Here is a 23,383-nt window from a genome sequence, read left to right on the forward strand (position 1 = left end):
GTTCCTGTTGCCAAGAGCCATGGGCTGAACTGGCCTTCTGTGACACCTAAATGACACCAACAAGCTCACAGCGCCAGCTCCGAAGGACAAACACCTCCAATGAACACTAACAGACCTACAGCGCCTTCACTACACGAGTAACGACACACCATTCCAGAAAACAGACCTACAGCCCATTCACTACACATTCACTACAGCCCTTTACTGCACGATTTTTTATTTTATGATAAGATTATTTCAGGACATGCAGGCAGTCATAAAAATCACTATATGCACATGGAAATTTGATTCGCTGGTTATCAACATTTTTTATTGGCTGAAAAATGGTATGTTGCATATTTGCAACAATGTGCACAATGAAAACACCTTGCAAAGCTGAACACCGTTCTTGGTGAGAATGAAATACAAATAATGACCACTGAATCAACCACAGTAAAACGGTCATTTCATTGTGTGATACACGTAGAAGCAATTGCTCTTGTTTGTAGAGCAGAGATGAATGCCACACTTAGAACAGTAGCTCATGCAGATTCCGGTGCACTTGGGAAACTTGCAGCGCTGCCTCTTTTGGCTCCAAAGAACCCAGTGGCCAACCTGAAAGAATATATGTGATTATAACCTTTGAAACAACTCATGATTGTTTAGAAATTATACCTCATCTAGCCGAACATCCTGTGTAGGAGTGGGTGCAGTTGGGCCCCTCTTCTTCTTCACCTCAATGGCTTGTTCAATAGATTCGCTGCTTGGTCTGCCCCTTTTCTTCAGCTGCTTTTTTCCCGCCTTGCAGAGTGATGTAGCCAGATCCATCTTGAATTCTGCTAAGGGAAGAATCCTAGTTGCGGGCCCAGCAGGGTTGTTTCTTTCGTTCCTCCTGTACAGTAGCCAAGCATTGACAGCAGTCAAATCGAGAATGTGGAGGAAGATACGGAAATAATACCTTTTCGACCTCAAATAGGGACGGTACAGTGAGATGAGAGAGTCCAAAAGATCAACGCCTCCCATGTGCTTGTTATACACCGTTATCACAGACGGGCATGGGATGTCAGTGCGCTCCTTTCTCTGTCGGTGATATCTTGATGCCTTTGAAACAGGCTGCGCTCCAACAAAAGAGGAAAGCAAGGTGACTGCTTTATTATCTTGCCACCTTACACACGACAGTTCAACGCCTTCAACGTCCGCAACTCGCTCTTCAATGTGGCCTCTACCTTTCTTTTTCATCTCCTTATCCGAAGGCATGTTTACACCGGGGACACGGTTGATGCGCACAGTGCCAATGCAGTGTACACCATCTTGTTCAAGATACACCTGCAAGCTGGGGCAGTTGAAATAATTGTCAAAGTAAACCTTGTGATGAACGCCTCGTGGAATCATGTGGCACAGTCGCACAACAACATTTCCACTAGCCCCACAGTCAGGCTCTCCTGGAAACCTTGGTGCAGAGTTTTCCTTCCCAGTATACACCTCCAATTTGTATGAGAAGCCACTCACACCCGAGAGTACAAATATTTTATAGCCCCATTTCTTTGGCTTCTTTGGGCAGTACTGCTTGAGGGAGCTTCGTCCTTTGAAAGGCACGATCTGTTCATCGATGGACAAATGCTCTTCAAGGGGTATCAGTGACAGTTGTTTATTGATGGCATCGATCAGAGGGCGAACTTTTGCTAGCCGATCTCGTCCTGGGTCATCTTTTGGGCTCAGCGTAGCATTGTCGACAAAGTGAATGTGATGCTTCAGTTTTTCGAAGCGAGCTAAAGGAAAGGTGTCAGCTACTTGACTGACCCTGGTCGCTGCGCTCCAGTACCATCTTGCATTTTTCATCTGAATGATGGACATCCACATGGCGGTTCCAATAAACATTTCAATTTCTTCAGCAGTAGTGCACAGTGGCTGGTTGACGTCTTTTTGAAGCGCGAACAAATTGCTTTGTTCCGCTATTAGCGACATCAGTGAATTTGGGAACAGGTACTTGAAATACTGCAGCGGTGTAGAAAGATGTAAAAGTTCTTCTGGAAGGTCACTTTCTCCAGCGAATTGGACTTCCTGTGGATCCATCATCAAGTTCGCTTTCTTCCAAATTACTCTCTTATTTGCTCTACTAGAAGGTTGCTGTGTCGTAGAGTCGTGCGTCAAATTTTCTTCCTCATCAGAGTGTGAACTTGATAAGCTTTCACTGTCAGTGAGGCTTCCACGTGGTTGAATATCTGAAGCATGAAAAAATTGACTATTGTGTGTAACGAAATTTTCATCACAAAATAAATACAGAGCAAATGAATAAACTGCAACGAATAAAAAAATGGTACTCTACGAACAAAAGCATACTCAAAGAACTTACACTCAGGGTCATCATCGCTTCCAGAAAGGTCACTGTCTTCGCTTTCTGAAGGAAGTGCTCGGCCATAGAACGTTTTAGCATCCATCGCCTGTTCTGTCAAGAAAAACAACCAAGGTGCACATTGTTGCATATGTGCAACATACCAACTTTAACGCGCCAGAAACAAAATATTGCATTATAAGAACGTTTTCTGCCTTACACACATTAACAATGATGCGTAGTAAAGACTAAACAATTTCACTGCACATTATCCAGTTCAGAAAGGCATAAAAAACGGCAAAACTTACCGTTGTTACAGCACGTGAGCGCGCGAAGCATCCACCATGTTTGTTATGGCTGTGATTCCACTGAAGCAGGACAGATGGCAGCACACACGATGGCGCGCTTTTCAAACCTATGTTGCAGAAATGCAACAACGAGCACAGGAAGCTCCAACTCAGATTTCCTTTTGTTTTTGGAGCCATTTATGCTAATGTTGCATATATGCAACAACGTGCAGTAAAGGTTAATAGCTCCACTCCCAGCATCCTCAATGCGCACGACACCAGCCGCTAGGCACCCAGCAAGATATACAACCCGTGCACTAACAGCTATATCCATCGTAACCTGCGTGACTACGCCCGTAACCACATCACCAGTTTAACATGCTGTCAGACAAAAATACGTAAGCGGAGGCAGTTCTCCCGGAGCAGGCACTACGCTACTCGTTTGTCTTCTAATGCGAAAGCTTTATGTGTTCCATTAGCACTAAAGCCGCACTCTGCTGCCGTGAATATGGCGTGTAATCCTTGAATGACGTCACCATGCTCTCTCATGACGTCAGCAGACCATAAGATAGTGTCGTCGACAGCAAAGGAGAAACAACAACTCCTTCCGAAAATAAAGAGAATTGAACCATGGACCTCCAGATTGCAAGGCGTGCACACAACCCATACACGAGAAAACGCAACCTTTTCACGAAGAAACATGAAAGTAGCGTATGCGTCTCCTTAAGACTGTATGCTAAAGATTAGGAGTCATTAGAAAGAAAGGAATCTGTATTGAACGGCGTTACAACTTTTGAGGATGCATCCATGGTACCTTCATCTTGCAAAAGGTCTAGAGCTTGAAGGACGCTCATGTTGCTAGGAACAATTACATGGTAACTGTTTAGCTAGGGCTAGGAGATAGCCGACCAGAAAGTAGATAGGCGTTAACAGCCATTCAGTATGATTTGTTATAGGAAAATGTTAGCTCCAGTGATTGCAATCTGTAAGCAACGAGCAAAGCCTAAATTTTTAGTTCCGCCACTATGAAATAGTTGTTCTAGATATCGGCTGGTGGGCTAAGGCTGCAGGATCGAAAGCTTGGCGTTGGGATCGCCTTTGTTGGAGATAGAATGCAAAAACGCCCATCTGCGTGTGATGTCAGCGCTCGTGAATCGTCTATCGCAAAATTTCCGACGAACGTAACAAAATCATCAGTTTTTTTTTATTTTTGGCGAAAATGACTGTTGTCAGGCTTAAAATATTCGCTAAAGGCAAGAAATGCTTTTTATAGGCAACTGCCCTCTAGCGTTGAAAATTACAACCTACGCAACTGCAGAGAAACTGGTGTTTGCCTGTGGAGCAGTGCAACATCGGGCTGGAAGAGTTTGTGAAGTCATTGGCACTTTTGTTACAATTTCCTATGATGAGTACAGTTCGAGGCAGCTGAATAGGGTTAAAATGTTCATTGATACAGCTATCCACTATGACACTTCATTGTCAATGTGCTGGTTTGGAATGCCAAAGACTGAATATTTTATCACACTGCAATAGTTTTTAAGCGAAAAAAAAAGAGACACATAGGAAAGTAACAGGACGAAGCGCCTTCCTTCCTATGTGTCTCGTCTGTTTTGAGCGCCTAAAAACTATTTCATTATGAACCAAAACCAACTAGCCCAGCAGCAAGTGCTCTTAGAATATTATATCATAATTATCCTGCTTTGTAACTTGCGGCGGATAGGAGGTACAATAAATATCAATTGTAGCAATACATTTATAAGGTAACTGAAATGTGTAAACTGCTTGCTGCAGGTCAGGTCAGAGTGAATATACTGGTTAACTCGTAGAGACCACTAGGTCATTAAATTTGTCAGTGTGGCTTGCAGACTTTGCAGAACTAAATAATTGGCTTACAAACTGTGAAGGACGAAATAATTTTTTTACTTTCTTCACTTGCCTTTTGAGGCACAGTTGTATTTGTTTCTTGTGCAAGACGCATTATTCTTGTTTGAATCTAAAGGGACCGTTTTTCGTAGGCCATGTGTTTCTTTAGTACGTTAAATCTCGCATTTTACAAGGACCAAACAAGTATGTTTGGACGAAATTTTGCTCATTTAGAATGTATTCACGTAGAACTCTATCAAAGAGAGTTCAGAAAGCACGAACTATATCGGTAGGGAGAGTAAATGAAAACCGCTAGTCACGAATTCAGGGTATTCAGGATACTTGCGTGATGGTCCCTGCTTACAACCCACAAAAACATTTTCGGCGTGAAAAAATTTACGTTGGATATAAGCCACTGACCCGTCCGCTAAACCTTATCGCTACTCGCAACGCTGCCCTTGCCTGAGCTCTGCAATTCGGTGTCTGTTTAGGCGCGCTTACTAGCCACGTTTTTTTGTCCATGCTCTTGAGGCGGTCTCTGAACCGAACGTGAGGATTGTGCCTTAGGTAGCTGCATACCTCCCGCGACCATCCGCCCCTCAAACACATCTGTCCTTAATCTTGCTCTTCATGCAAAAGACAGTTGCCGTGAGCGATACGCCCAAAGAGATTACCCGGAAATACTATAGCTAAATGAAACACGAACTACGCAAGATGAGGTCAACTTCTTACTCCAGCATAATCACGACCATGATCAAGTGTCGTGCGCTAGCGAGCCTTAGCATGTGGACAACCTGTACCAACAACACAGCCGTGTAGGTGTTACAGCGCACACCAACATCAGGCAAAACGCAACTACAGAACTACGCCAATCTCTACGGCCAAGATGAAGCCGCAGTTATTCGGGCGTTCGGACAAATTCAAGAACCAGAGGCCACGAAGAGCGCAAGGCGGGAAGTCTGGTGTGGAAGCGCTACGTTCCAAGGCCTTCACTCATCGTCTCTCACATTGTGATCATCTCGGAGTGTGATGCTGACGGCGACAGACGAGCCACGGCGAAAGTGAGTACGGCATACGTTCTCCTAATGGTGCAGAACAGAAGCTGAATGCCCCAGGAAATGAATAGGTTCAAGCCTTTCCGACGGCTCATATAACATAACATATCTGTTACTTGGAGCTTTCACAACATATAATTAAGCTTTGAAACCAATAGAACTCAAAAAAGTGATTCAAGAAACAAATTTTTCTATGCAAAGCACAATGACAGCCATGGTTGCTTTTGAAAAAAAAAAGTTCCAAAATCTTAATCGTGGCCCTGGGTTACATGTCAGAACAATAGCTGCTGTTCCATGCAGTGTCTTCTGGATGAAACTTCTTAGAATGCACAACTTATGTTATGCATTTGAGCAACAAGGCTTTATTCATAATGTTTCTATTAGGCGGTGCAACTGCACCAAAATAGAATCAGTATCAATTCTGGAAGCATGGGAAGTTTACATTAACGGTCTCTGAAAACATGGTGCAATGATGTGACAAGCATATGATCCTCCTGCCTTAAGGAAAAGTAACTATGATAACTTCAGGGACTGCCTTTTGTTGACGATACTCTCTCCGTCTACCCGTATGTCGCAAGTGAAATTCAAGTTGCCAGCCTGTAAACAGTGTCATCAATGTTTTTTTACGTATCATTTACGTGTCAGGGCGGAATACTACCATGCCTTCATAAATATATGGGCCGCATTTCAGCGTTGCGGATTTTTTTGCAGGGCGTCGGGCTCAAAACACTCATCAATCTACTGGTGGCGACGTCTGCAGTGGAGTGCGTGCGCCCAGACAATGAAGAGACTTCCTTGGTGAACACAGCGGCACTCTTCCTGTATGCTGCTGACAATCGACGCCTACCTCTAAGTCCACCTAAAGACTCTTCCTGGTGCCTTTCTGATGAGACAAGCAATACAAACCGCAATTTAACAGCCGAGACGTCATCTCGTACGACCGCCGCCATTACAACAACTGCACGAATAAGACCGATGGCTCAACGGCAACGGTGAGCTGCGGCACACGAAACATCCCAAGCAGAGCCAGGGCAGCGAAGACAGTGCTGTTGACTGCGGGAAGGGATCGCTGCTGCGGCTCTGACCAGGATCCATCACTGCCTGCGACGTTCCAGACAACAGAAGATTTACATGCAAGATGTGAGTTAGTAAGCCTCTTGTTTACCGTAGATCAAAAGGTCAGAACGTTTCTTTTTGCAGGCTGCCACAATCTTCGGACTTCCTTGCTGCCAGGTCGGGAAGTCCTATGCTGTGACCTGTATAGGCAGCTGCGGACAGACAGCCATCTAGCCCATGCTCCTGGATACCCGCAGCACCTGATCCTGGCTGTCTGAAGTAGCCCTTCTCGTGTTCTTGGTTGCATTAATGCGCACTCCATTGCCATTCATTGAGAGGGCCCCACGACAGGTAAGATCTTAAATTGAAATTCTCAGACCGAAAATCATGAACCCGCAGCGGAAACGTTATGAGAAGGAAAGCCAAAAGTAGAAACACTCAAAAGCGTCACGAACAATGCGTGGCGGCAAAGAGCACAGGAGTAAATGCTGATTCAAGTTTTATCGAATGCGTACCCACAACTACGTCATAATACAAGCAAGAGTACAACCGTCAATAAACACCATGTTGCACAACAGCAGCCACAGCATACAACTACAAGTACAACCAGCGCTACCAACATGGCAGTCACTTTCCCTGACACAAAAAATTGGAAATAGCTGAACTAGGGTAAAAGTAGTGGCATACCTTAACGGTCAAGATTCCAGAAAGTGCCTTATCACAGTCCTTAAAGAACTACTATGGACACCAAAATTTTGATTGTGTATTTACTTCCAAATGCCACGCTACATAGACATTGGTATAGACGAAGCACCCAGTGATACATTCGCCCTTGACCGCTGAATAATTTGACTGAATTTCTTCTTTACGCTGTTTTGGTTTCATCAACCGAACGATGGCTGTGACGCGTGACCTATTCTTTTGTGAAACATCGATGTGATAATAAGCGCAGAATCGTTTTTTGTAATATTTTTTAAATATGGTGGGGCAAGAGGGGCCCACTTGAAATTTCGCAGCAAGGATTTCAATAATCAATGATTTTCGATCTCACTTGCAAATATAAAGTCCCACCCTGCGTACTCACGTTTTCCATACGGTTCGAATAAACAGCCCTAATTAAATTGGCCGCTTTAAGACTATCGGACATAGCAGTTATACTAGCGCATGTCCTACTTGACTACAAGCAGCTGAGCCAAAGTACAATAGTAAGAGTTAAATTAGGCATGAGACCGGAATTTGCCATTTCATTTTCAGAGTGTCATATAATGAAATTCCAACCATCGCCGTGATATGTTAACAAGTGCGTACGGTTAATTTTTAGGACGTTTGTCAGTGAGAGCTAGCGTCACTCTGCCTGCCTATACGTTACATCAGGCGGAATTCACAACCAGTAGATATGTCACGCTTGCTTTGATTTTTGCGTATAGCCTGATACAACTCAAGAACGCAGCGGCTTTTCCGCATGAAAGGACCCCCTTCCAGCTAATGGCATCGGCCGATTCTCAGGACCCTGCTGGCGTGACAAAACAGGGAGCGGTGTCACTGCAGAGAGGGGGGTCTATGCCCGACAATAGAGAGAACGGGTTATCCCCTCATATACCACTCCGTTTGGTCACACGAGCAAGGTTATGAGAAGCAGCCGAGGTCATTGCCTTGAAGAGGCTCCTTTTACGGGGAAAAATTGTTGCGTATTCGATTGCGGTCAGTCTTTACGCAGCTTTCACAGAGACTTGGCAGCTCCTGTGCTTTTTGTCGGGCAATGAACTAGTGTGATATATTCGCTTATTCCTTTCATGAGTCCGGTTGTTGCAGCCGGAGCCGCTCATAATTCACCTCCAAGTGTGTTTTTTCAGTGCCTTGTGAATTTCCTTTCTGGTCATATAAATTACCTGGAATTTTAACAGAACGAACATCATCACCTTTAGTTTCTTTGGTTCCATTGAACTATGACCAGGAACATCTGTAGGACTGGGTGAGAAAGCGTAGACTACTCAGAGAAGTGCAATGTTGCTTTCCTGCAGGTCTCCTCACACACTGAACGCTGCTGAGTTTACCCACAAGTGCCGACCAGCGCAGTGGTGTCTAAATACCTGTAGAGATGGACATATAAAGGTGGAAGCAAGACAGTCCTCCATGGTCCTACAGTGGCGCTCCTCCTGTTCTTCATGCTGGCAGAAGTTGACTGCGTCTAGCTGCGCTGGTGCCATTTCTCATGCCGCGACGAGGGCTTGCGTTGCCTGGTCGACACGGATTTCGCTGATTTTTAGGCCTCCCTTGGGGCGATAAATGATCTTGATATCATCCTTCGGTAGCGGAGGAAAGATCAAGGAAGAAGACTTCATCATGAGACTCCGGCCCGGATCGAACATCATGATTGCGAGCACGCCCGACCTGGACATCGGCGACGTGCTCAGGAAGATCGAAAAGCTCACGATCAATGACCAGACGTATGCGACCAACACCTATCCAGCCCTACCGGACGACCTGAAGCGTGCGGTAATCCACGGCGTCATGCCGGGGCAATCACCGGCCCTACTGAAATCGAGGCTGCGGCTTCGATCCCAAGGAGTGAAGATCCTGGAAGCGAGAATGCTGGGCAAGTCGGAAACGGCGCTCATCACGTTCGACGGCCCGTATATCCCGCAGTGGGTCATCTACCGCTCCGGAGAATTCAAGACCTACCCATATCGTCCTACGAGGCAGATCTGCTACGTGTGCGGAGAGCAAGGCCATCGTTCGGACGTCTGTCCAACGCCGAACACCAAGCTCTGCAGGACGTGCGGCACACACGACCCACCAGAAGGCCACCCGTGCAAGGCCAAATGCATGGTGTGCGAAGGCGACCACGTCACCAGGGAGTGCCGTCGACGCCTCAAGACTACTGACGAGCTCCGGGGCAGCACGACCGGCGGCCGGCAGTCCCGGAAACAACAATGGCGGCAGCAGCAGCAGCAGCAGCAGCCGCAGCAGCAGCAGCAGCAGCAGCAACAACAACTGACGCAGCAGCAACAACCGCAGCAGCAGCAGCGGAACCCGCACCTGAGTCGAGAGCGCCGACCCAGGTGGCTTAGCTCGGAGCGGGACCATGGCCGCTCCTCGAGCCGAGGCCCTAGCACCGTGCGAGATCGCAGCCAGAGCCGATCCAGGGATGACTCTTTCCCGCCGCTCAACCGGTCAACGGTCAAGCCGAAGCAGCAGCAGCAGCAGCCGCCGCAGAAACAACAGAAGAAGGGCGGCGTCAAGGTGAGCTGGGGAGCGGGCTCTCCAAACCCACTGATTCCGCACTCGGATCAAGATAATATTACGCGTAACTCGAAAGAAATTAAAGCACTAAGAGAGGAGAATGCACATCTCCGAAAAAAAATTGATGACCTCATTAAAGAGATGCAGGCTCAGAGAACAGGGCACGTACCGCGGCCCCCGACCCCGGCGGCCGAAGTGCAACGATCTCCAACCCCCTTAGCAGTGAACCCCGAAGAATTAAGAGCTTTCATGCAGCGCATGGATGATTTCATGATTCGCACCGAAGGACAGTTCCGCCAAACTCATGCAAGATTAGATGCCATGCAGGTCCAACTCAACCTGTCAGAACAGAACGTCACATTACTACAGCAAAAAGTTTCGTTGCAGGACCAAAGTTTCCGCAACCACGTCAAAAGTCAAAATACGCAACGAATAACAAACGAGGCCCGGGACAGGCTCATACACGAGCGCCGTTTCGGAACTGAAGGCTCCAATCAGAACAATGCCCAAAACCATGGCTAAACAAACTACACTTGAAATCTGGCAATGGAACTGCAGGGGGTACCGCCAAAAGCAGGGACTCCTAATGCAGTTTTTACATACGCAAGGCTCCACACCCGATATAATAGCTTTACAGGAAACTAACACGACACCGTCACTCAGGGGATATACGTGCTACGATAGCGGACGCACGGCAACCTTGGTCAGCAAAAAGTTGGTAGCCATAGCCCATGACCCAATTCCCAACACCAAAATTGAACACTTAGTGACGGAAATTATTCCCAAAAAGAAGCGTAAGGAAAAGAGTGTCTTTATCGTAAACCTCTACAGCCCGCCTCGCCAGCGGGACGCGAATTTTTATACACTCTTTCTAGGGGCCAGCAAACTTGCGAAAAGCAACTCGTTGCTCATCGTAGGCGACTTCAACGCTCGCGGACAGCAATGGGGATACCCCACTAATAATCACAAAGGTATACAGGTCGAGGACGCGGTGGAAGCGATCCAATGTACCCTCTTAACAGACGAACTTCAACCCACGCGCATTGGCACTTCTATCTGCCCGGATACGTGTCCGGACTTAACGTTTGTCAGGGAAGTGAAGCACGCAACGTGGGAGAATCTGCTGGAGAATCTAGGCAGTGACCACTATATCCTGAAGACCACGATAGCAGCCACCAACATCAAGCGCAAGCTCGGCACAGCCAAGATCACCAACTGGCCGGCTTTCCGCAAGGCTTGCGCGGACCTGGAAGGGGGGATTACTTCCATAGATGATTGGTGCCAACAACTTAAAGACATCCAGAAGCGGTACACTCAGGAAGTGGATCGCACCGAGCAAACACCAGAGGTGGACCCTCGGCTCATCAGGCTATGGGAGGCACGTCGAGGACTCACCAAGCGCTGGAAGAAGCAGCGCTTTAACACGAAGCTCAAGCTCAAGATCGCAGAAGTCACCAAGATAGCGGAGGAGTACGCGACCCAACTGGCCAGGCAGAGCTGGCAGCAGTTCAGTAGCTCGCTGGACGGCACCCTCAGCACGGCGAGAACGTGGCGTATACTCAAGACCCTCCTCGACCCTACCCAAACCAGGGCCGAAAGCGGGAAAGCTATCCGCAGACTCGTCCACACCTTCGAGGGTACGGAAGAGGAACTGCTAGATAAGGCCAAAGAGAAATGCTACGGCACGACCTTGCCTGCGGCATACGCGAAACCATACCTGGGGAAACCGAACACCCACTTAGACAGGCCGATCACCAGGGAAGAAGTGTTCGCTGCCATAAAGGCATGCACGCGCAACACTGCGGCGGGAGCAGACAAGATCCAGAACGCACTCATACGCAACCTCAGCGACGAGGCGGTCGACCAACTGACCACCTTCCTCAACGGGCACTGGGCCGCAGGAACGGTTCCTGAAGAGTGGAAGCATGCAGAGGTCGTAATGATCCCCAAACCGGGTAAGAAACTCCAGATCGAAAATCTCCGACCTATCTCACTCACCTCCTGCCTAGGCAAGCTCTACGAGCGAGTCGTTACTCGGAGGCTCCAAAGCTACATGGAAGACGAAGACCTGTACCCCCACAGTATGTTCGGCTTCCGAGCCCACCTCTCCACCCAGGACGTCCTCTTACAACTCAAAGAGGAAGTCCTCACCAACGTCCCGAGCGTAGGCGAGAACGTGGTTATGGCCCTGGACATCAAAGGAGCCTTTGACAACGTTAGCCACACGGCTGTAATGGAAGGACTTGACAACCTCCACTGCGGCGAGAAGATTCACAGCTACGTGAAGGCCTTTCTCTCCAACCGCACTGCAACGGTTGGGCTCGGAGACCTTCGCAGCGCTAAATTTTCGACCCCCAACAAAGGCACACCTCAAGGGTCCGTCATCTCGCCACTACTTTTCAACGTGGCCATGATCGGCCTCGCGAGACAACTCGAGAAGATCGAAGGCTTACAGCACGCAATATACGCTGACGACGTCACGGTCTGGGTTACCACTGGGTCGCTCGGCCAGAAAGAAGAACGACTGCAAGCAGCGGCTACCTGCGTGGAAGAATATGTCAGTGCACGAGGCCTCGCCTGCTCCACCGAAAAATCAGAACTCCTGCGAGTCCACAAAGGGAAACACAAGGAAGGGTCCCTCAATGTCTCCCTCGAAGGACAGCTAATTCCCGAACGAGACAAGATACGAGTCTTGGGAATGTGGCTGCAGAGCAACCAGCGATGCGGCCATACGCTCGGCCTTCTCAAGCAATCGACCACTCAGGTCGCCAGAATGATCACTCGCGTGTCGCAGAAGCGGAGCGGCATGCGAGAGGGGGATACCCTGCGCCTGGTTCAGAGCCTGGTGGTCAGTCGCGTGGGTTACGCCCTCCCATACTTCAGCCTCAACAAAGGAGAAGTGGATAGTGCAGATACCATACTCCGCAAAGCTTACAAGACTGCCCTGCATCTACCAATGACCACCTCCAACGAAAAACTACTGGCTCTTGGAATTCACAACACCTTCGAAGAGATCAAAGAAGCCCAACTGGTCACGCAGTTAGCTAGGCTCCAGCAGACTCCTACGGGGCGCTCGCTCCTTAGGCGACTGGGGCTAGGCCGAACTGCGGAATTCGAGAATCGTACTGCGAGCATACCGGACGCAATTCGCCAGACGCTAAAGGTTCGCTCCCTTCCCCGGAACATGGACCCCAACTTGCATGCGGCCCGTAGGGCAGCCCGGGCGAGGTATGTACAACAAAATCTAGCTACAAAATCCACAACGGTATACACGGACGCGGCTCCGTATACAGGAAGCTCACATAACAGCACAGTGGCGGTAGTTTTTGATTCGAACTTAAAGGAATTAGCTAGCGCCTCAGTGAGGGATTGCACGGTAACCGAAGGGGAGGAGCTGGCCGTAGCTCTAGCGGCGGTAGCCGGTTATCGAAGCAACATGTCCCTTACCATCCATACAGATTCGAGAGAAGCGTGCCGTAACTACATGAACGGCCGCATAGGTCGCGCCGCGCTCCGGCTCCTCCAGAGCGCGACCCCACCAAAAGTCACACACAGCATTTACTGGGTGCCAGGACACACCGACATAGCCGGGAACGAACGCGCCGACGAGGTAGCTCGAGGGTATACGAGCCGAGCTTCCTCCCAATCGGACGATCTACCCGACCGAGTCAGCCCTACGTACTCAGACATTCTCAACTACTATAAGGGGGTACGGATCCGCTATCCGCCGCCTCATCCTGATCTAAATCAACTAGAGGCAGTGTATTGGCGAAGATTGCAGACAGGAACATTCCCAAACCTGCATATCCTTAGCAAGATTTACCCGACGCAATATCGGGACACTTGCCCGTGGTGTGGTAGCAAACCATCGTTGTACCACATCACGTGGGAATGCAGTAAAAACGACAACTTTCGCAAAGACCCGAGTGCAGAACAGTGGGAGAGCCGGCTCTCCAGCGGCGATCTGGGTTGCCAACAAGGTCTTATCCAGCACGCCCAACGAGCAGCGAAGCTCAGCGGCGCCCTGGAATAGGGGCACCGACCCTGTGAGAAGAAGGAAGATGGACCTCTTCTTTCTCGTCTGCTACTAGCACCTTTCTAGAGCAATTAAAGTCTTTCCTACCTACCTACCTATTTCTCATGCCGGTGGCGTCCAACACACTGCCCTTTTCTCCAGTTCCACCAGACAAGGCTGCACGGGTTGTAGAAACGAAGCCGGCCTGTTTCACAAGCGCTTAAAAAAAGTATGCTTAGTAAAACACGTTTCGGGGCTAATTGGTTACGCATTTTGTTTTATTCAAGTTTAAGCAGCGCTAACTTTTAATACGTCATGTCCTCTGTGTATTCGTCTTAAAAGTTAGCGCTGCTTAAAATTGAAGAAAAGAAAGTTAAAAAAGGTACTTCGATAAAGTCACGGCACTTGTTCTCGCTACAAAAGGTAACAGTGCTAGCACAAGGTGTCGCGTCGTTCTTTGCGGTGTTTATTAATTCAAGGGCAGCAAAATAGAATAATCATAAACGCGCAGTATTAGATCTTCAGCTGAAACGTGGAACTGTATCTCTTCGGATATGCTTTCTTGCACGCTAACGTAGGCTCATTAGTCATGCAGCCCGGCACATGTCGATGTAGGTAAATCGTTAAGAGAGCAAACTACTTCCAGCCTTCAGAACGGCGTGCTATTTCTATTTAGAGCTATTAAAACCCGATCACGCACGTGAATAGTCACGCGAAGGTGCTGGAGGACCACAGTCGTATAACTGCATTCCTGCGAGATATACGCGAAAGACATGACAAAAACTGATTCGCTGCTGGGTCTTTCAAGAAACAACTTCAACTCCCTGAAATGGCTCCGCGGTGCAGTCAAGATATAAGCTGCTGCGGTGGCTCAGTGGCTATGGCACTCGGCTGCTGACCCCAAAGACGCGGGTTCGATCCTGGGCGCGGCGGCCGAATGTCGATGGGGGCGAAATTCTAGAGGCCAGTGTACTGTGTGATGCCAGTGGAGGTTAAAAAACCTCATGTGGTCCAAAATTTCCGGAGCGATCTCACCGGAGATCTCATTACGGTGTCCCTCATAGCTTCCGCGCTTTGGGACGTTAAACTCTCATAAACTAAAAAAATACTCGTTGCGGACATATTTGTGAATTCTGGCACCATACGCATTCTAGTACCAATACGCATACGCATACCATACGCATTCTAGTACGCATTCATTTGCTGCCAGACTTACTAGTGTTGAATTTCTGGGCTTTTTTCTTTTGTTTGTGTAGCCTTTTTAGTTTGCACTGTTTGTAAAATTCCCCTCCTGCTAGGGCCAAGGCATTGGCCTGCAGTATGGTTAAATAAATAAAGGAGGTCTGAATAAAGCCACTGGATAAGGGAGGACCAGCTTTACGCAGGATTCTGAGCTGCGCGTTTTCGTGTTCGATATGTGTCAGCAAAAGCTCATCGCCGTTAGTTGTGGATTGTCGAAGTGCGGCCGGGAAGCTTGTAACTGGTACTTTTTAGATTCTGTCAGTGTTCAACATTTAGAAAGCCTCTGTCTTTTATTTCCGCAGGCAGTGAAGACGCTGAGCGCAGCTCACAAGCGGAGCCTCTTGGTCAAAGCCACTCCATGGCGTCTGCAGGATTAAGGCAGTCTTCCTGCCACAGAAAGCCCCATTCAGCGCCCGCAGCGACACTCCTCTTGTTCTTCATGGTGCCAGCAATCGGCGTGTGCCAGCAGCTTCTTGCGGTTGTGCTGTTTTTCATGCTGGCGGCGTCCCCCATCTTGCCAGTATTACACAGCGACACCATACCCTACTGCAACAAACTCAGCGAACGCAACACAACAAGCACAGCCAGAACAAAAACATGAGAGAGGCCCCAGTGCAGTAAGAATGAAGCCACCATTCAAGGAGAGACAACAACGACGACTAAGACACAGACTATGACGCCATATTCACGAACATAACCACGACCCTTAATTCTACCACCCCGCAACCACCAAATGAAAAACACCAGCGAACACAAATACATCGACGAAGAAAACAGGCAGCAAAACGCACCGACCTGACACTGCAGAAACAATTGATATTATTACATGCAAACACTATCACGACACAAGAATACTGCAGCACTAACTGCAGTCTGGCTCGGGCGACCTGTAAAGATTAAAAACATGACACCCAGCAACACCAAACCCATGTTTTGCAGAAACTGGGACAGCACATAATACAACGAACTCACTAGATACTTGAACGCCAATGGCACTACCGGCAGTCACTGACACCAACACGACCGCCAACACGACTACTGTTGGAATGCTGTGGGGATACTGGCGACCTGTGGCACGCGAGCATCACTGACCTCTACCAGTACGGCAGCGACAACGTTTTGCTCTGTGGACGATCACCGCTGCGGCAGTGACAGCGCTTCGCTGCATCCTGGAATTCTAGTCCTGATGAAATTCACGTACAGCAGGGTCAGTTGGTTGGCAGTCTCGCTAGCTCCATAAGCGCTCAAGCTAAAGCCCTATTTAGCACGCAGACAAACGATTTCGGTAATTTTAGATGAAGCAAATGCTAGAAATCGGCATTACGATGGATTAGTGTGGTCGTCAGATACTCTTCGGCTGTAATTTCTAACACTTAACCACATTTAGGTACGTCGATCGTCATGAGCGTTTGTTATGTTCTATACAATATCCACTAAAATATGTTGGTTGGTTAATGGTGTTTAACGTACCAAAGCAACTCAGATGATGAGGGACGCCTTAGTGAAGGGCTCCGGCAATTCGGACCACCTGGGGTCCTTTAACGTGCCCTGACATCGACAGTAGACGGGCGTTTAAAATTTCGTCTCAATCGAAATTCGACCACCGCGGCCGAGATCGAAGTCACGGCTTTCGGGTCAGCAGCCGAGCGCCTTAAACACTGCACCACCTGAAATTATTGCAACGTCACCGAAACCAGTTGTTCATTGCAGAACATCCAGTGCTTTCCGGCCATGCCGAAATCACCAGGATTAGGGTGGTCCCTGTTGGCCAGTCGGCCGGGTGCACTTCACGTTACCGGTGGAAAAGCGTTTGCCGGTAGAAAATTGTAATTAATTATTAACGATGCACATTTGCGTTTAGAGCGCATTTTACTAGTACATGATTACTAGGCCGATGGCATCTTTTAGGACAAAAAGCATACTCACCCAAAAACTTTTCACAGAATGTCTGGTTACAGGATTTACAGAAATATCAGTTACTTCTTCCTAAAAGCGCTCTTTATAAACCTGCATAACTAATCTCAGCAAATGATTCGCACTCTGCATTAACAAACCTGCACACCACGTGTTAAAACACGGCGGGTAATTAGAACCGCCCTCGTGCAGCATTGACAGCCCCTATTAACGGCTCCGGTTCGTTGCAGGGTCTCCGGCCTGGTTCTTCGCAAGCTAAAGATGCGTTCTGGAAAGATGGCCTCGTGGGATCCATCGCTCCGGGCACCTAACCAGTCAATACCACCCGTATCGTTGGAGCCGTGCTGCGAGCGGGGACATGGTGACTGCCGGCGCTTCCTGCTCAGAGTTGACACACCAGCGACAGAGCCACCAAGGCATACGGCCCGTACATTCGCAGCCACATTGATTTCAGCTGTCACGACCACTACACTAGCAACACAAGGCACGCTGCTGCTCTCACGTATATATTAGCCCTAAGCAAGGAAGTACTCTAACGACGACGACAGGAACCATTACGTATACGCATGCCTGCGCACCTGCGTAGAATTTGCCACTGGACATAATACAACGCTCTTGAAGCGAAGGTACACAACCCGTATGATAACAGCCACATTGATTGGTTACAGATTCTATGATGACTACACTAACAAGAGACAAGCCACGGCTATCACCCACACGTCAGCCCTAGCCGAAGACATGAAGATTGACAATTATTGCAACAAAAATTGAACAAACACTAGCCTAAGCACCTGCACCACATTCGCAACTCGACTCAATAGCCAACTAACGACACTAATCACCGCACACCACGCCACACAGCCCGTACAATCACAGCCACATTATTTTCAGCACCATTGATGATTACACTCACAACGCCATCAGTCCGGCTGTTGATATGCTTATGTATCATGTCACATGGCGTCGGTACATGCAGTCAGTACATGGCGACCAGGTTTTTATGAGCGAGATTAATAGCGACATCCTCATTGTTCTTCATGCTTGGGCGAACGACGCCTTTTCCACACATTCGCACAGGCGACACAACTCCAGCTCTTCTTGGTGGCTGTCACACACCGCAATGGCGACAACTGCCTGACACATACAGTCAGGAACACAGAGGACCAAATGTCAGCCGCCGAAATGTTCGCCGAAACTTCATACGTAACTTCAGCGCGAGAATTGCATTCAGACAATGAATACACGTACACGGACGAACGCCGCAACCGTTCAGTCACTGCCACAGTTATAGCTGCTATGATGACTACACTACATTCCAGCCGTCACGATCATACATGCCCTGATTCATCGACACAAGGACAAGCAGCCAGTTGGACGACTACCTCGTTGTGCCACGGAAAACCCCACAGTGTACATTCATGGAAGAAACTTCGGAGCTTTGCAAACCAGCATCTCCACTGCACCACCTTGAATGAGAATAGCGAAAAGTGGAAACCACCTCTCCGAACCTGGGAGAACTGGAAGACCTCACTGTGGTCAGCTTGCCTGGCCATGCAGAACGCCGTCAGCCGTGCTGCATACGTCATGGACCAACACCACTTGAATGTTGAGACCGTGAGTGGGATCGTAAGGAGACCCAGGGGGCCTGCGTGCCTCTAATTCTCTCTAATTCTATTGCAAATGAAGAGAGAGAGAGAATAAACTTTATTTGAGTCTTCGAAGAGGAAGGCTCCCTTCTGTCGCAGGTGGGCTACTGTCGCTTGGTGGCCTTGATCTCTTAGATCTCGGCGACCTGGTCAGCTCCCTCTCTGTGACCATCTTTTGTTGCCACAGGTCCGCGCTGAGCAGCGCGCTCTCCCACTGCTCCTCTGTGGTTAGAAATCTGGATAAATTTTGGCTAGTATTGCGGGCATGGGAATGTGTGCGTTTGGATCTGCCTGAGAGTGCGTGAGCGTGGGGTTGGAAGGGGGATATTCCATTCTGCTCCTTTGATAGAAAGTTGTGATTTTTTGCCAAAGGTGAGCAGATGGTTCCTCGCCGATCTGGCTCCGTGGTTTGGGAACGCGCCAGGTCCTAACAGGATCGTTAGTTCCCGGGCTATGTTGCTGACATTTTCGTTTCCTGGGATGCCTGAGTGCGGGGGTTCATATTTGTTTGACTCGAGTTTCTGGGCGGTATTTGCGAATTAGTGTTGTGGCCAGTGAATATGCTCTTCCTTTGGTCGGGAGAGTTTGCTCACCCAGTGAATATGCGAGGTTGACACAGCTGTGGGAGCCGTTACGAACGAAAGGAACGGGATGTTCTCCCGGATGTGGAAAGGAATTGCTGTTTGTCTATATAGCTACATTAGAGTTTCCACCAACCCTGCCACTCTGGCAGGTGGCAGTTAATGGTTGAGCGCGAGAGTTTGCTCACCGTTGTCAGCGCTAATGCATGCAGCCATATCTCTCTATCGTCACCGGACAAACCTATAAGCGCGATTCAGGCGTCCACTGACCCAGGGAGCCATTTATGCTCACTTTCTTTAAAATGATCGGACGCCAATCACGCCAATGAACAAAACGAACGCCGACGGCCTATGGTAAATTGGTTTTTGAGGAAAAGAAATGGCGCAGTATATGTCGCATATTTCGGCGGACAACTGAACCGCGCCGTAAGGGAAGGGATGAAGGTGGGAGTGAAAGAAGAGAGAGAAAGAGGTGCCGTAGTAGATGTCTCCGGAATAATTTCGACCAACTGGGGATCTTTAACGTGCATTGACATCGCACAGCAAACCGGCGCCAAGTGGCGTTTCACCTCCATCGAAACGCGGCCGCCGCGGTGGGTTCGAACCCGGGTACTCCGGCTCGGTATACGGGCGCCTTACCACTGAGCCACCGCTGCGGGTTAATTCCGCGCCGCATTTCTGGCACAACGTTGTCAATGCGTGTAGCCCACATCTCTCTCTCATTACCCCACGTACCTAGAAGCGCGATTCAATCGTCCACTGTCCCAGGCAGCCGGTTATGTGCATTTCCTTTCCTTAAAATGGTCGGAGTGGAAAACGTCGACGCAAACGCCAGTGAACACAACGAACGCCGAAGGCCTATGGCTTCAGCGCCGCGTTATTGGAACAACATTGTGAATGCCAATGCATGCAGCGCACATCTGTCACTACCGCCACGTAGCTTAAAGCACCATTGAGGTGTCCACTGTTCCAAGAACGCAGGTATGCGCCTTCGCTGTGGTTCAGGTGTCCACCCAGATGTGCGAGACAGATAGTGCGCCATTTCCTTTCCTCAAAACCAATTTACCCATTTTGCCATTTTGCCGTCTGCTTTCGATGCTCCCGCTCCATTGGTTTCGCAGCTTAAAGTGCGACTACGGTGTCCACTGCTGGTTGCAACGGACAACGGCGACGGCGTCGCAAACACACAAACGGGCACCAAAGAGCTGCCCTCGAAAATCAAAGAAAAAGAAACAGAGTAGAAGGCTTCCAAGCGGATCAGGTCGGAGTCCAGCAGTTCACCGCCTGTGCCTTGGCCACTCCCCCGTAGTGGGTATGTGCAATTTTATTTGAGGCCAACCAACCAACCCTCTCAGTGCAGTGTTCCGGCCAATCGCTCGCTGTTATGTGTCATTAAGCCTGATTACGTCATAATCGTACTGTTCGTACACGCTCAACTCGGACCTGGCTCTCAAATCTTCACCCAGCGTCGGCCCAGTGCCCTGAAGAGCCGCATCATCCAACCACATTCTTCCCTCTTGCCTTCGAAGGCGGGGGCTGTACGCGTCGGTGCAGACATCAGCAACGTCAAGTCAGTGTTCTGAGGAGCTAGGCACGTTGACGATGCCACCGCCTTCGACGTGGTCGACTGTAGACACTGCACGGGATGTCATCGCAGGTGGTACGGAAGGAGGCCGCCTGCATTCTCTCAGGTTCCGACAATGGCGTGGACTGGCGGCGACCGACGTGCTTCCTGGAGCCCCTTCCCTGCTGCGTGCTGCTGTGTCCACAAGCGACTGTCCCGTCCAGCCGCCTCACTGCTTGCGCCGGGTGCTACGCTCAGTGCTTGAGGCTGAGCTACGTCCGCCTACTGGACGCGGAGGGATTCCGGGAACGCGACGTCGGCGCAATGACCTGCACCTGCGAGGACGTGGCCTTTCGACCCATCCTGTGCCGGAACGCTGGCAGCTTCTGCGCTGGGGCGCGGCCGCCGCTGGTTCCTCTTGCCAGTAAGGTCACGGCTGTACTTCTGCGCTGCGCTGGCCGCTACCTTGCTGGCCTTCTCACGCATGTGACTACCCAGGATAGACGGAATGTAGCGCCCTTTTGATCGCGATCGCCGAGGGTCCCACACGCCGTCTTGTATGTACAAGTCCAAGGCGGCGCGGAGCAGAAACCACCACGGCTGCTTCTGAAGGAACGGCGTTTTCTACCTCTTCCTGTGCCGGTTCCCGGATATTGTGATTCGACAAGGACCAGAACCGGGAATGATGTCTGGTGCTAATTTAGTTTGTGCATCGGGACGACGATTGTAAGATTCTTTTTGTAAATCCAATGAGTCGTTCTCTGATCTGGCGACTACTAAAAAATTGTCTTCATATAAATTATCTACAAATTTTGCATTTGGTTTTGCGGATATATTGTTCTGAAGGCCGCGAGAAGAAAATATATTTCTTGTTGAAGTTGGTCTCATGCGTATTCACGTAACTCGCAGTTGTAAACAGCGTCTATTGCCTCTGGGGGTGTCGGTGGCGTCGATGTGGTGCTCGGTAGCCTCAAAGCTTAGCAATACAGGTTAATTGGCAAGGTATTCAATGCTGTTAACTTTTAACAGCTATAGACTGTTCAGTACTTAGGTTACACGATAGTCATTCGTAGAAGGCGAGTAATATATGGCTTACTCGTACGGCGCGACAGCAGCAGCTGACGAGCTGTCGCACCTGCGTTCGGTGTGCCGTGGAACGCCAGATGGCTCTGAACATCCAAGGAAGCGTGAGGATGAACACCCAGCTGACGATGTCGGCAAAAAAAAGCATGACCTGATACCAGCACATTCTAATGAGGTCGCTTTAGTGTGGAGCGGGCTCATGCGTGAGAGACAAAAATAGCTGACAATTACGTTACTTCCTAATGCGAAATTTGAGCGCAGCTAATCAGCTCCTTCAGCTTTTTCATAGATTGAGGCAAAGAGTTCGAATAAGGCAATTATGTATGTACAATTACAGACAACTTGTTATTGTTCACACATTCCTTCTTCAAGAAACACACCGCTAACAGTCCCTGGTTGCAATGAAGGAAGTTTTGTCGTCAGAGAAATAGGCCGATACATGCTCGACTTCCTGCACCAATGCCTGTTTCTTAAAGACGAGGTCTATGCAAGTATTTTGTGAGGTTGTAACAGCCGTAGGAGGCGTTGCGAGCGGAAGGAACGGGATGTTCTCTGCATGAGTGGTAAGGAATTTCTCTTTATATGTACTTACATTAAAGTATTAAAGTCCCCATACCTTGCCACCATGGCAGGTGGCAGTTAATGGTTGATCGCGTGAGAGTTCGTTCACTGTTGTCAGCGCTAACGCATGCCGCCCACATCTCTCATCACCACACGATTCAGGCTACCGCTGACCCATGGAGCCAGTTATGCGCACTTCCGTTCCTTAAAATGATCGGAGCGTAAATCGTCAACGCCAACGAACGCCGATGGCCTATGGCTTCAGAGCCGCGTTTCTGGCACAACGTTAACAATGCGCGCAGCCCACATCTCTCATCACTTCATGTACCTATAAGCGCGATTGAGGCATCTCCCGGCCAAGGGAACCAGTAATGTGCACTTCCTTTCCTTAAAATGGCACAACATTGTCAATGCCTACGCATACAGCACACATTTGTGACTACCACTACGTATGTTAAAGTACGATTCAGGTGTACACTATTCTAAGAGGGCAGTTATGCGCCTTTCTTTTGCTTTCCAAGCTACTGCTCCATTGGTTTCGCAGCTTCAAGCGCGACTGAGGTGCCCACTGCTGGTTACAGCGGACAGCGGCGACGGCGACGCCGCGTATCGCAGAAACTGGCGCCAAAGAGCTGCGCTCTAAAAAAATGGTGCGGTTCAATTGCTGCTGAAACTGGCAACAGAGTGAAAGCTACGGCGTATCGGGCAACCGTAGGCGGCTTGGCGTCTGTAACGTTCTGTTTGTTCCGGACACCGTGTTCCGGACACAGGATAGGACGCTCACCCACCGTGCCACCCTGGCTGGGGGCACTTAATCGTTGACCGCGAGGTTTGCTCACCCAATGAGGGCTGCGGCCTATTACAACAGTGGCGCGTCTGCCACAACGTTATCAGCTCTGACGCATGCAGCCCACATCTATCAACCCACGCTCCAATTAGCGCGATTCAGGTGCCGATTGACC

The 23,383-nt window shown here is 49.2% G+C and overlaps 2 protein-coding genes and 1 long non-coding RNA gene across 8 annotated transcripts in view; 2 read left to right on the forward strand and 1 right to left on the reverse strand.

The window, feature by feature from the left end:
- LOC149336191 (uncharacterized) overlaps positions 1–23,383 on the reverse strand; it is a 416,214-nt gene that overhangs the window by 116,095 nt on the left and 276,736 nt on the right. The gene's annotated exons all lie outside the window — the stretch shown is intronic.
- On the forward strand, positions 223–10,337 carry LOC149336193 (uncharacterized). The gene is made up of 4 exons (XM_089552716.1): positions 223–5,522; positions 6,228–6,656; positions 6,717–6,923; positions 8,594–10,337. The coding sequence occupies exon 4, from the start codon at positions 8,859–8,861 to the stop codon at positions 10,335–10,337; it is 1,479 nt and encodes a 492-aa protein (XP_089408842.1). The 5' UTR covers positions 223–5,522; positions 6,228–6,656; positions 6,717–6,923; positions 8,594–8,858.
- LOC149336194 (uncharacterized) lies at positions 20,363–21,659 on the forward strand. The gene is made up of 2 exons (XR_016284556.1): positions 20,363–20,783; positions 20,871–21,659. It is a non-coding gene; the product is annotated as an uncharacterized LOC149336194 (long non-coding RNA).

This window comes from Amblyomma mixtum, chromosome 7 (genome assembly GCF_055824585.1).
Source record: "Amblyomma mixtum isolate Tamu chromosome 7, ASM5582458v1, whole genome shotgun sequence".
Taxonomy (NCBI): Eukaryota; Metazoa; Arthropoda; class Arachnida; order Ixodida; family Ixodidae; genus Amblyomma; species Amblyomma mixtum.

Coding starts and splice junctions, on each gene's coding strand:
- LOC149336193 (XM_089552716.1), top strand. CDS start 8,859: ATGATCTTGATATCATCCTTCGGTAGCGGAGGAAAGATCAAGGAAGAA.